The 11663-nt window shown below is 44.1% G+C and overlaps 1 protein-coding gene across 5 annotated transcripts in view; it reads right to left on the reverse strand.

Moving 5' to 3' along the window:
* elavl3 (ELAV like neuron-specific RNA binding protein 3) overlaps nt 1-9957 on the reverse strand; it is a 12988-nt gene extending 3031 nt beyond the window's left edge. Inside the window, exons 1-5 of one of the 5 annotated variants that reach the window (XM_035397253.1) lie at nt 9453-9957; nt 2652-2856; nt 2193-2296; nt 1307-1460; nt 1-229 (exon numbers count right to left, since the gene is read on the reverse strand). In XM_035397253.1, coding sequence (XP_035253144.1) covers nt 1-229; nt 1307-1460; nt 2193-2296; nt 2652-2856; nt 9453-9461 — 701 coding nt within the window. In that variant the 5' untranslated portion in view covers nt 9462-9957. The remainder of the gene's footprint in view (nt 230-1306; nt 1461-2192; nt 2297-2651; nt 2857-9452) is intronic. The other 4 variants (XM_035397255.1, XM_035397254.1, XM_035397256.1 and 1 more) reach the window with 4 other exon arrangements.
* Nucleotides 9958-11663: the final 1706 nt, after the last annotated feature.

The raw sequence follows: 11663 nt of genomic DNA on the forward strand, positions 1-11663 counted from the left end.
CTGAAGCGCTGTGTCTGGTGGGGCAGGGGTCCCGTGTAGCGGCGAGCGGCGGTCTGGTACAGCTGCGTGAGCAGCGCCTGGCCCGTCTTCTGGCTGGGGTTGTTGGCGAACTTGACGGTGATGGGCTCGGCCGCGCCCAGCGGCTTCTGCCCGTTCAGCCCCTTGATGGCCTCCTCCGCCTCGTTGCGCTTGTCGAACCGGATGAAGCCCACGCCTCGCGATATGCCTGCTCCGGGACACAAGGCAGGGCGATTTTAGCACCCGAGGCCACGACGGGGGCCGGTCTAGTGTGGGCCGGCAGTGTAGCGTAACGGGTAAGGAGCTGGTCTTGTAACCTTAAGGTCACGGGTTCGATTCCCAGGTAGGACACTGCCGCTGTACCCTTGAGAAAGGTACTTCACCTGCATTGCTTCAGTATATATATCCAGCTGTATAAATGGATGCTATATAAAAGTTGTTTACTGTGCACTAACTCCCATATCACTAACAATGAATCTGTAATGCTATTGAACATTACTAGAACAGTCACCACCCATTCAGGAGCACTAAATCCTCATAACACTAACCACTTAAATACTCATCCCCTGTAACACTGGCCCTTTTGAGCATTAGTCCCCTGTGCCACTCATCCCCTACACCAGTAACATGCTGTTACACAAACCCTCATGAACATTATTCCCCTATAACCCTAAACCTGTGGCATATAACCCCCACAAGGACCATAAGGCACTACCCTCTATAAACACCAAGAGCCCCCCCCCCCATACCACTAACTCCTGTGTAAGGTATGGGCATAGGAGTAAATATAGGCAGATATGTAGCTTATAAATCCAATACGTAGGTTATAACCCCCCCACCCCCCACACTCAATGCTTTGCAACACTGCACAATTTAGACATGAGCTAGAGGAATTATCATATCCACAGATAAAGCTGTAAGCTATAGGAATGGACATAGGCGATGTCCTACAGTGTAAAAACTGTCAATGAATTTTATTGCAAAAGTAAAAAAAAGTAAAATAGGGAAGGTATGAAATGAAACAGCCGAAATGAAGTGAAACAACATAATATATTTAACATTTTTAAGATATAACCTGTTACTGCAAACTTAACATATTGTTGCTACTGATTATACGTTCTGGCAACCAAATAAAATAAATTTAATTTAAAAAATAAATAAATTTAATTAAAATAAAATTAATTTTATTTTAATTAATTTAAAAAAACTTTTTTTTCTACAGTGTACCACAGCGTAACCTGCCATCTCAATTTGGGCTTGGTGGTGAATCTCAGGGGTGAGGCTGTACCTGTGACCTGGTCCACCAGGATTCGAGAGGTGATGATGCGCCCGTACTGGGAGAAGAGCTGCTCCATGTCCTTCTGGCTCATGGCCTTGGGCAGGCCGCTGACGTAGAGGTTAGCGTCGCGGATGGAGGCAGAGCTCGGCCGGGCGTAGGACACCTGCAGCACAGGTATGCGTCAGTCTGAGCATGTACACAGCATTACCACGCATACATGCGCACACGTACATACACACACACACACACACACACATACATACACACACATACATACACACGCACACACACACACACACATACACACATACGCACACATACGCACACATACACACACACACACACACACATACACACACACACACACATACGCACACATACACACACACACATACACAAACACACACACACACACACACACACATCAGCACCAAATCTATATACAGCATTACCATGCATACATGTGCACACGTACATACACACACATACACACACACGCACACGTACACACATACACACACACGCACACATACACACATACACACACACGCACACGTACACACACGCACACACACACGCACACACACACATACACACATACATACACACACACACACACATACACACACACACACACACACACACACATACACACACACATACACACACGCACACATACGCACACACACACACACACACACACACACACACACATACATATGGACACGGGCAGATGAATCCATCCACAAAGAATCTACATATACTCTTATAAATATGTACTTAATGCGCACAAACTCTCAACAGAGTCACACGCTCAGTCTGAATCGTATGCACGTAAATCAGTCACGCATCAGGCAGCAGCGTACGTTGAGGCGGAGGTGCAGGATTTGCTCACCTTGATGGTTTTGGTTTGCAGCTTCAGCCCGTTCAGGGTGTTGATGGCCTTGTCCGCGTCGTTGGGATCCACGTAGTTCACGAAGCCGTAGCCCAGGCTCTGACCTGCAGCGAGAAATTAGAGTCCTGACCTGCAACTCATCTGTTAATAGACACAACAGGAACAGGCTGAAGATGCTGAACACAGTTATAGTATGGTTGGGTGTGTGTGTGTGTATATATATATAGGCGGCAGTGTAGTATAATAGGTCAGGAGTTGGTCTTGTAACCTAAAGGTCACCAGTTTGATTCCCTGGTAGAATAATTGATTCCAGTTGTATAATTGGATGCTATGTAAAAAAAAGTTGTGTAACTTTTTTTTTTTTTCTGGTTAAGAGCATCTGCTAAATGCCTGTAATGTAACGTAAGGTGATGTGGGCGAGTGTGTTCGCGAGCGCGTGTACGCCGCGTGCGGGCGTACCTGTGATCTTGTCTCTGACCAGTTTGCAGGACTCGATGTCCCCGATGCTGCCGAACAGGCTCTTGAACTCCTCCTGGGTCATGCTCTGGGGCAGGTAGTTGACGATCAGGTTGGTTTTGCTGTCGTCCGTGGAAACGGGCCCGTTGGAGAGACAGTTGGCGGCGGGACCGTTAGACACCTGAGTCTCCATGGTGCTGATTATCTGCTGGAGAGAGCCGCAGAACTGTCAGACGCACAGGTACAGGTACACAGCTACACAGCTACACAGGCACACAGCTACAGGTGCACAGGCACACAGGTACACAGGTACAGGTACACAGCTACACAGGTACAGGTACACAGGCACAGCTACAGGTACACAGGTACAGGTGCACAGGTACAGGCACAGGTGCACAGGCACACAGGTACACAGGTACAGGTACACCTGCACATTAACTCTCTCTCCCTCTCTCTGTCTCTCTCAAACTCAAATTTAAATGAAAAATGTTATATTGACATGGAACACACTGATAAATATTGCCAAAGTGTACATACAGAAATATAGATATACATTATAACATGAATGTAAATTAAACAGAATAATTTCTATATCTAATTGTGGTAACAAAACAACAACCACTATATCATAAAATAATAATAATAATAATAACAATAATAACAGTAGTACTAATAATCATAATCATAATATATTAGTATGATAATAATAGTGCTGGAAAAAACTAAATACATTTATTGATAAAAAATAAATGAAATTATTATTTTTGGTGGTCAAACAATCTCTCTCTCATCATTTGTTCATGGTTTCAGAATAGTATCGTACAAGACAGCCTTATTTTAAATACTAAAGCAAAAATAGGCTTCCCGTAGTTGCAATTGAGTTTACAGAATGAGGAAAATCGGCTGGGCAATACTCTGACAAACTTCTACCCTACAGCTCCACAGCTTGTCCTGAACCACAACACCGCAATCATACAGGCTCCATAAAAACAGACACATGCAGAAGCAGTCAGTCACCCCACCCCCACCCCGCATATGCAGTGACCTCTGCACACCTACTTAAACAATAAAGCATTTCCTAAATTACAAAACAAAGAGTCTTCTCTCGATTCAATCATTCCACTTCCCGGTGAAACTTTTAAGAAGGCGCTGGACCTCGACAACACGCCTCTGCTTGAATATAGCACGCTCTGATTTTGCCGCAGCGTCATAGCCTGTACTCCTGAAAGACCCATGTGCTCCAGCTGTGGTGCCCCAGCCCAGCGGTCGGGGTGGCGCTGGTCTCAGAGCCCAGACGGCCAGACCTGGAGAGATCTGAAGACGCTCCTGCCTCACTCACTCTCTCACCGCAGCAGCAGTGAACGGCGACACAGGGACAGGGCGGCCGCCTAGAGTCCGCTCACATTCTCGGAGCGCGATATCGCGGAAGCCTGGTGCATCTGCAGGGATTTCGCCGGGGGGGGGGGGGTTCGAGCCCCTTTGAGAAGACCTCGCAATGGGGCCCACCACCCCACCCCAGGCCACTCCCACTCCTACGCAATTACAGCGACATCTTCTGAGGGCCCCCTGTCTCTCAGGGCCCCCTGGAATCCTCCGAAATTTATCCCCCCCCCCCTCCCTAAGGCACCTCTGCATGTTCGACATGCACTGCCATCACCGCGGGTCCGCCTTCGATGAGTCAACCTGACCTGGCTCGGAAACATTGGCTACGTTCCCGGCAAGTGGGTTGGTTTGTCACTCTGGACCACGCTGCTTTCCGGTATGAGCCTGGAGTTTGAGACTTTGATAACACACCTCCACTCAGCGCTTAACTGTTGAGCGGAGAGCTATCACAATATCATGTGCAGCATAGAAGGTTACGGCTTCCTATCCAAGGTCATCCTATTTCTCGAACACACTGAAATCAACAAAAATGACTCCCTTTTTCAAATTGTCCCATCGCAGAAGTGATTAATTAGCGACATCGTTCCTTCGCTACACACTGAATTGCTGAGAATCATTATTCACTTTGTTCATAAACAAGGGCGCAGTGTCATTGATGCGAATCACCACTCTTAGGTAGCGCCCCAAAATCATGCTTCTTGAGTGCTAATAGCTCCCCCTTGTGGACAGTGTTCAGCCTGTTAAGTGAGTGAGTTACAAGCCAGGTCCACGCGGTACTTTGCATAGACAAACTTTTTTTTAAATGAGAAACAAACACACTTCCAGCTGTATATGAAGCACATAATTCATGCTTAATCCATTGGGCAAAGAATAAATACACAGAATATTCTCTTCGATAGCGCATGTTATTATATTCCAAATTTATAGTGTGCCTAAGTCACAAGATTCTGGTACAGGAACAGCTACATTTAACGTACATGCTGACCATCTTTTCTAACAGACTTTTGACTGTCAGAATAACTGTAATAACACCCAGGGTCCTAGTTTAATCTTACAAAAAGTCAATGGTGAGTCCAAACAGTTTGTCTGTGCAAACATAAAAATTCACTGAAAGAACTTACATCACTCAACAGTCACATTTCTGAGAACCGTAAGGCAGCCTATTCTACCAATGTCCCCTTGCATGCGTAATGTTTTCATACTGGCAACGTCCAACCTAGTCTACTACCATGCAGAGGGGAGATTTCTGGGTTGGTACTTCTTTTCTCGAAAACAAGTACAAAATCAAAAAAAAAAATCACGTTGACAAATAAATCATAGTCGACCACAAGCCAGTATTAGCGCGAATAACAGCTTAATAAAATGAATACACGACATCGACAGCCCGAGGCGCTCCGCGAATTAGTGCGCCATCGCAAATAATTAGCGACAATTAAATGACTGATGATGGTGACTGAAGCACTGCAGTGGGATGGCGGTTAATGGCTGTTCTGCAGCAGGTCTGATGAGGAGTCCGTGTCGACATCGAGCTGCCGAAGAACTGAATTACAAACCATGAAACGCTGCAGGTCCCCTAAACCGTAGGTAGTGTGACAGATGAATTTGGATGACAGTAAGATTTCTTCTTTTTTTTTTCATACCTACATTCTGGCAAAACTTGATTGTTTGAATTTATTAGACTGTTTTAAAATACATATGATACTGCACCACGGTCATTACATATGTTTAAAATCATTAAGGATAAAGAAACAATAAAGCCAAAATTGATTATTTCCATTGTGGTCCTCCTGCGAACAAAAATTGTTATTCTGATTGATGTATGAAAGGATAGTTTTCACTAAGTCTGATAGCAGAGTTTACCGATCTTAATGTGATCATTCTTGTCTTTCTTAGCCAATTTGTATACCCAATGCATATGTTTTCTCCAAGTTTGGAATGTCCAATCATATTAGGCTATTACATTTATTTGGCAGACGCTTTTATCCAAAGCAACGTACAAAAGTGCATGCCAAAGGTCATTGGAACAACTGCAAAGCATAGGTCCGATAAGGTACAATACTCAATTTGTACAGTTATTCATAGCCAAATTAGCAGGTCCATCCGATTGATGCAATATCCTCTGTCAATTTGGTAGAGCAAAGACTCGCATAAATCTCCACCAAAGTGTATTTGCAAACTGTCGCTTATATTCAGTCATATCCATCCACTGAGCTATGATGTTATTGCAATGGAGCACTACAGTTCACCTGCACCCAGTGCCGACAGACTGCAGACACCAACCCAGAAGAGTCACTTTTACATGACGAGACAAGTAATACTCAGTTATAGCTACAACCTCTGGGAATATATGACTGACTAACAAGCACAGGAGTTCCCATTAATCACGAGTTCAAATGCATTGAGAATTGAGAACCAACGGCAAGGGAGGGGTGGCACCCACACAGAGTTCCTCCCTTTGTACTATTTGGGATGTTCATATGTTTGCGTGAGTCGTGAAAGTCATTCAAAAATGGCAAATAAAACGAGTGTTAGAAGTTAGCGTCAGCTATCCATAACAGTTATTTCGGGATTGGAGAGAAAAGAGTGGAGATAATATGTGTATTTCATAATCAGGAGTTTTACGGCTGTTTATCGACTTCGGAGACATTTCGCGACTGGATATACATTGTTTTTCATTGTTGTCTTTAGGCATCTAAAGTCATCTCGATTTGCGCCAATTGTTTATGTAGCCCTCGTTATATTAACAAAACAGCGAACATGCGCTCTTTACGCAATCATAAATACACGCGCCCTTCTGCTGAATAAAGGTATTGACTTTGCTGAACAATAGAACCACCCGTTCCTCCTTCTCTCGCTCAGAGACAGGCAGCATTATGAATATTAATGAGATCGGTGGCGCTTTGTGTCGAAGCAGGCAGGCTGCAGGGCTTTGCTCCGACAATGAACATTACACGTCCAACAATTTATTCTTTTATTAAGTCAGTTAGTATTAAAATGCATAATAATAATAATAATAATCATCATCATCATCATCATCATCATCATCATAATCATCATCATCATCATCACCATAATAATAATACTACTAATAATAATAATTGTTATTATTATTACATTGTTTGTCCTCATTTGAGACGCTATGTTCCTTCCGTTCATAAAAATCCAATTTGTCCCTTATGGCGCTAATGACCTTTAGAGGCGACGGAAAAGCAAAAATGTAGCCTATTGTTTTCGTATTTGGAACTGTTAATGCGTCGTAGCCTATGTAAATACACCAATTAAATCGTCAAGCTTAAAAATATCCACATAATAATAACGGTAACCCATTTAACCATAGTTTTTATAATATTTTATGAGAATAATTCATAGCCGCTTGTGATTGTTCACAGCAAACCGAGCAAAACCAAGCCTACTGTCGTTGTCCTTGGATTGTGTAAGAGCCTCGAGAAGGATATCTGACTCAACGGTTTTATTTGGCACTGCAGCGCGAGGCGTGCCTGCGGAGGACTGCGGAACACGCGTGCGTGATGCTGGTACGGCCTGCTGATTATGCTCTACTTCAGGGACGACGTTGACACAACGTAAACACATATGGGTGGGTTATTTGAGCTAATTATGTAATCTTTTGTATTTTAGTGTCCTGAGGAGCGATCACGGTAGAACCCTAGCCCGCACAACCAGTTCGCCCCTATCACAATCACGTCCAGGAAACTGAGAGATCCTGGGGCCAGTATTTTTTTACACGAATATTATCTTCGGTGCGCTTTTTCTAACTGCATCATCAGTCCCAAACTACGTGGGCTATTGATAAAATTTATACTACGGGGTAGGGGTAGGCGTAGGCCTAGAGTACATGAATTATTCTTATCGCCACAAAACTGAACTTTTCTTTCATTTCTAAATAGATGACAGGGAACACAATTTTAGCACATGGTGGAAAGGAACAACGAACAACTAATATTTTCCCACCAAGTAGGCTAGGCCTACAGATGTAGGCTATACCATATTTATTATATTACTATACATTTTTGTGTTGATTGTAGAATCTATTGCCGAACACGTGCCTGCCTGCTGCGTTGCATGTTGGCTATAAGGAAAAGTTCATTTAAAAAGTATGTGGTTATAAGATGTTACACACCTGACACAGGCTTGTTACATGTTTATTTTAACTTCCCGTCATTTATTTTTGTTTGTTGCCTTATTGTTACTTTCCTATACGGTGAAGTGTTCGTGCTTCTTGTTTCTCTAAATCTAAAAAAAATAATAATTATTATTATAATTATAATTATTGAACGGTCATGCGTTGGAAATACGGAATTATCAGACATAAAAAGGCATAAACAGAGCAGATCGGAACACCGCGGGCACGTTGCATCCTTGTCTTTTTTGTGAGATGTTATGATGAAGGACAAAGTGGGAGGACACACCCAATCTGTCTCCGGCACGGTCTCATTGTGCGGCTCGCGGCGCTCGTTCCATTCGGAGTTCTTTGGAGGTGCCGGTACGAAACAGTAGCCCTCCTGCTCCACATTAGCGCGCGGGGGCTGCGAAGATACAAAACGGACATCCGGCTCCATCCCTTTCTCATCTCGTGGTTTCTTATATTTCCAGGCCATTTTACAACGAGAGCCCCGAGGAATTTTGACTTGACTGATTCAATCCAAGCCAATGGATGCCTCCCCCCCCCCCCCCCCCCCCCACTCGAAGACTGACTCGACCCTTTTCTCTTCCTGTCGATGGGCGCTGTGCCTCCAAGGCATCGTGTTTTGTCTCAGAAATACGTCTCGAACATCCTTCTGAGGCGCGAGGCGATGAAAGGCAGTTCGTCCTCCCCCATCTCCAATCTCTGCTCGACAGCACAACCTCTCCCCCCCCTCCCCCCAACCCCAGGACGCTACTGCCTTTTCACATTTCAGCACTGCAAGAGGTTTTATTTCAGCGCGGTAACCGTTATAGCACATTGTCAGCGGAAGACTGGGAGTTAACGGTACGAAACACGCACGCACTGGACGGAAAATGTGCGGATTTTCTTTGTAGGTGTGTATATTTTAGGTCACTATAAAAGCCCAGACAGTATCGCGCACAACTGAACCGCATCGCATCATATCCAACAGCAGCACCGCGCTACATATCATATTACTGATTCCAACTGATTTTTAATATCATCACTATGACCTCAACCAGAGCAGAGAGAGTAATTGCTATAAATCCATTAAATTGCATATGTCCTTTTTACGCGTGTATGTAAATATTCACAATTGTGCATGCATAATATGATATGTTTAACTCATGATTATATAATAAATCTATAATTAAGACACAAGTCACTTGATGCAAGTGACAGAATTATGGACATCTGTTACAGCCTAAGCATGTTCTGTAAGAACAAGTGAAAAGCAAGAGAAAGAGATGCTTACGTACTGTAACCATTCTTAATGCACCAGTATGGTGGAGATTTCGGTCCTTCGATTGGCCGGATCTTGTTTCCTTCTGTGATTATTTAGTTTAATTTAATTCAATTTTTTTTTCTCTTTTGTTATTTAAAAAAAAAAAAAAAAAAAAAAGCCAACCAACCAAATTTAAAATTAAAAAAAGAAAAAAAGAAAAAAAAAAATCTGTCTTCTGAAGGGAAGTGTCAGCCCCTGGGACGGCGGTGTGTTTTCTCGCTCGGGTGAAGAAGAGGAGCGTTTCTGTTGAAGGTGACGGTGGAGGACGGCTTCCTCGCGAACCAGCGTGGGCGAGCCTTCAGCAGAGAGAATGGTAGTGTTTCCTCGGCAGGGCGTGTCCGGAGGACTCTGGTCCTGGTGCGTGTGCGTGCGTGCGTGCGTGCGAGTGTGTGTGTGTGTGTGTGTGTGTGTGTGTGTGTGCGCGTGTGCGGGATCCCCTGCGCCTCCCTCTGCCTCCTCCTTCCTTGTCTGTGCTGCAATGTTCTCCTTTTGTGCCTTCTGCGAGGGGCTTCCTCTGATTGGCTAATTGTGCAGGGAGGGAGGGAGCAGAGGCGCGGCAGCTATTGCAGTGAGTTCCATCCTCACGTCGCCTTCAGGAGAAAGAGCCAAAGCCACCAGTCACAGCCACTCTTCTGCACATTTTACTCTCAATCTCTTCACTCTCTGACAAACACACACACATGCACACGCACACACACGCGCACACACAGACATGCACACACACGCGCACACACAGACATGAACACACACGCACACACACACGTACACGCGCACACACCACACACACACATTTGTTCAATTCACAAGCATACATGCATTCACACACTTGTACATGGATATGCAGGAATGTACACACAGTACACAGATGCATGTGTATCCACCTGCAGATGCACACGGATAAACACATACACATACGCATTAATTTAACCACATTCAAACATGCATGCAAGCACACATAATCGCATACTGAAAAATATACACAACTATGGAGATTGTATTCAGCACAACGATGATTGTGCACCTGTGATAATTTTAGAGATGAATGTGTCGGCTGGGTTCAGTGAAGTGATGAAGATGATGATTGTGTTCACTGCAATGATGAAGATGATGCTTGTGTTCACTGCAATGGTGAAGATGATGATTGTGATCACTGCAATGATGAAGATGATGCTCGTGTTCACTGCAATGATGAAGATGATGATTGTGTTCACTGCAATGATGAAGATGATGATTGTGTTCACTGCAATGGTGAAGATGATGATTGTGATCACTGCAGTGATGAAGATGATGATTGTGTTCGATGCAATGATGAAGATGATGCTTGTGTTCACTGCAATGATGAAGATGATGATTGTGATCACTGCAGAGATGACAATGATGATTGTGATCACTGCAGAGATGAAGATGATGGTTGTGTTTGATGCAATGATGATGATGATTGTGTTCACTGCAGAGATGAAGATGATGATTGTGTTCACTGCAGAGATGAAGATGATGGTTGTGTTTGATGCAATGATGATGATGATTGTGTTCACTGCAGAGATGAAGATGATGATTGTGTTCACTGCAATGATGAAGATGATGATTGTGTTCACTGCAGAGATGACAATGTGATTGTGATCATTGCAGAGATGACGATGATGGTTGTGTTTGATGCAATGATGATGATGATTGTGTTCACTGCAGAGATGAAGATGATGCAGTGATGAGGATGATGATTGTGTTCACTGTAGTGATGAAGATGATGATTGTGTTCGCTGCAGTGATGAAGATGATGCAGTGGTGAGGATGAGGATTGTGTTCACTGTAGTGATGAAGGTGGTGACTGTTCACTGTAGTGATGAAGATGATGATTGTATTCACTGCAGTGATGAAGATGATGATTGTGATCACTGCAGTGATGAAGGTGGTGATTGTGATCACTGTGTTTAATGTCTGACTCATCAGGGAACTGCTTTCTGTCGATCTGTCTGATCAGAGTTAGAATTACGGGGAGCATTCGGGGGGGGGGGGGTTTGTGACCCCCCTAATTAAGACTTGGGCCCCCCCAATCCCCCGCGTAATTCAAACCCTGTCTCTGACAGGTTTGGGGTGATCGTTGCGGAACGTGGAAATGGAGGAAGCAGCAAAACTGAATGTATCCCTTATACACTGGTCATGTACCTAGGGTTCTCTGATTTAATCT

The sequence above is a fragment of the Anguilla anguilla genome, chromosome 17 (genome assembly GCF_013347855.1).
Source record: "Anguilla anguilla isolate fAngAng1 chromosome 17, fAngAng1.pri, whole genome shotgun sequence".
Classification (NCBI taxonomy): domain Eukaryota; kingdom Metazoa; phylum Chordata; class Actinopteri; order Anguilliformes; family Anguillidae; genus Anguilla; species Anguilla anguilla.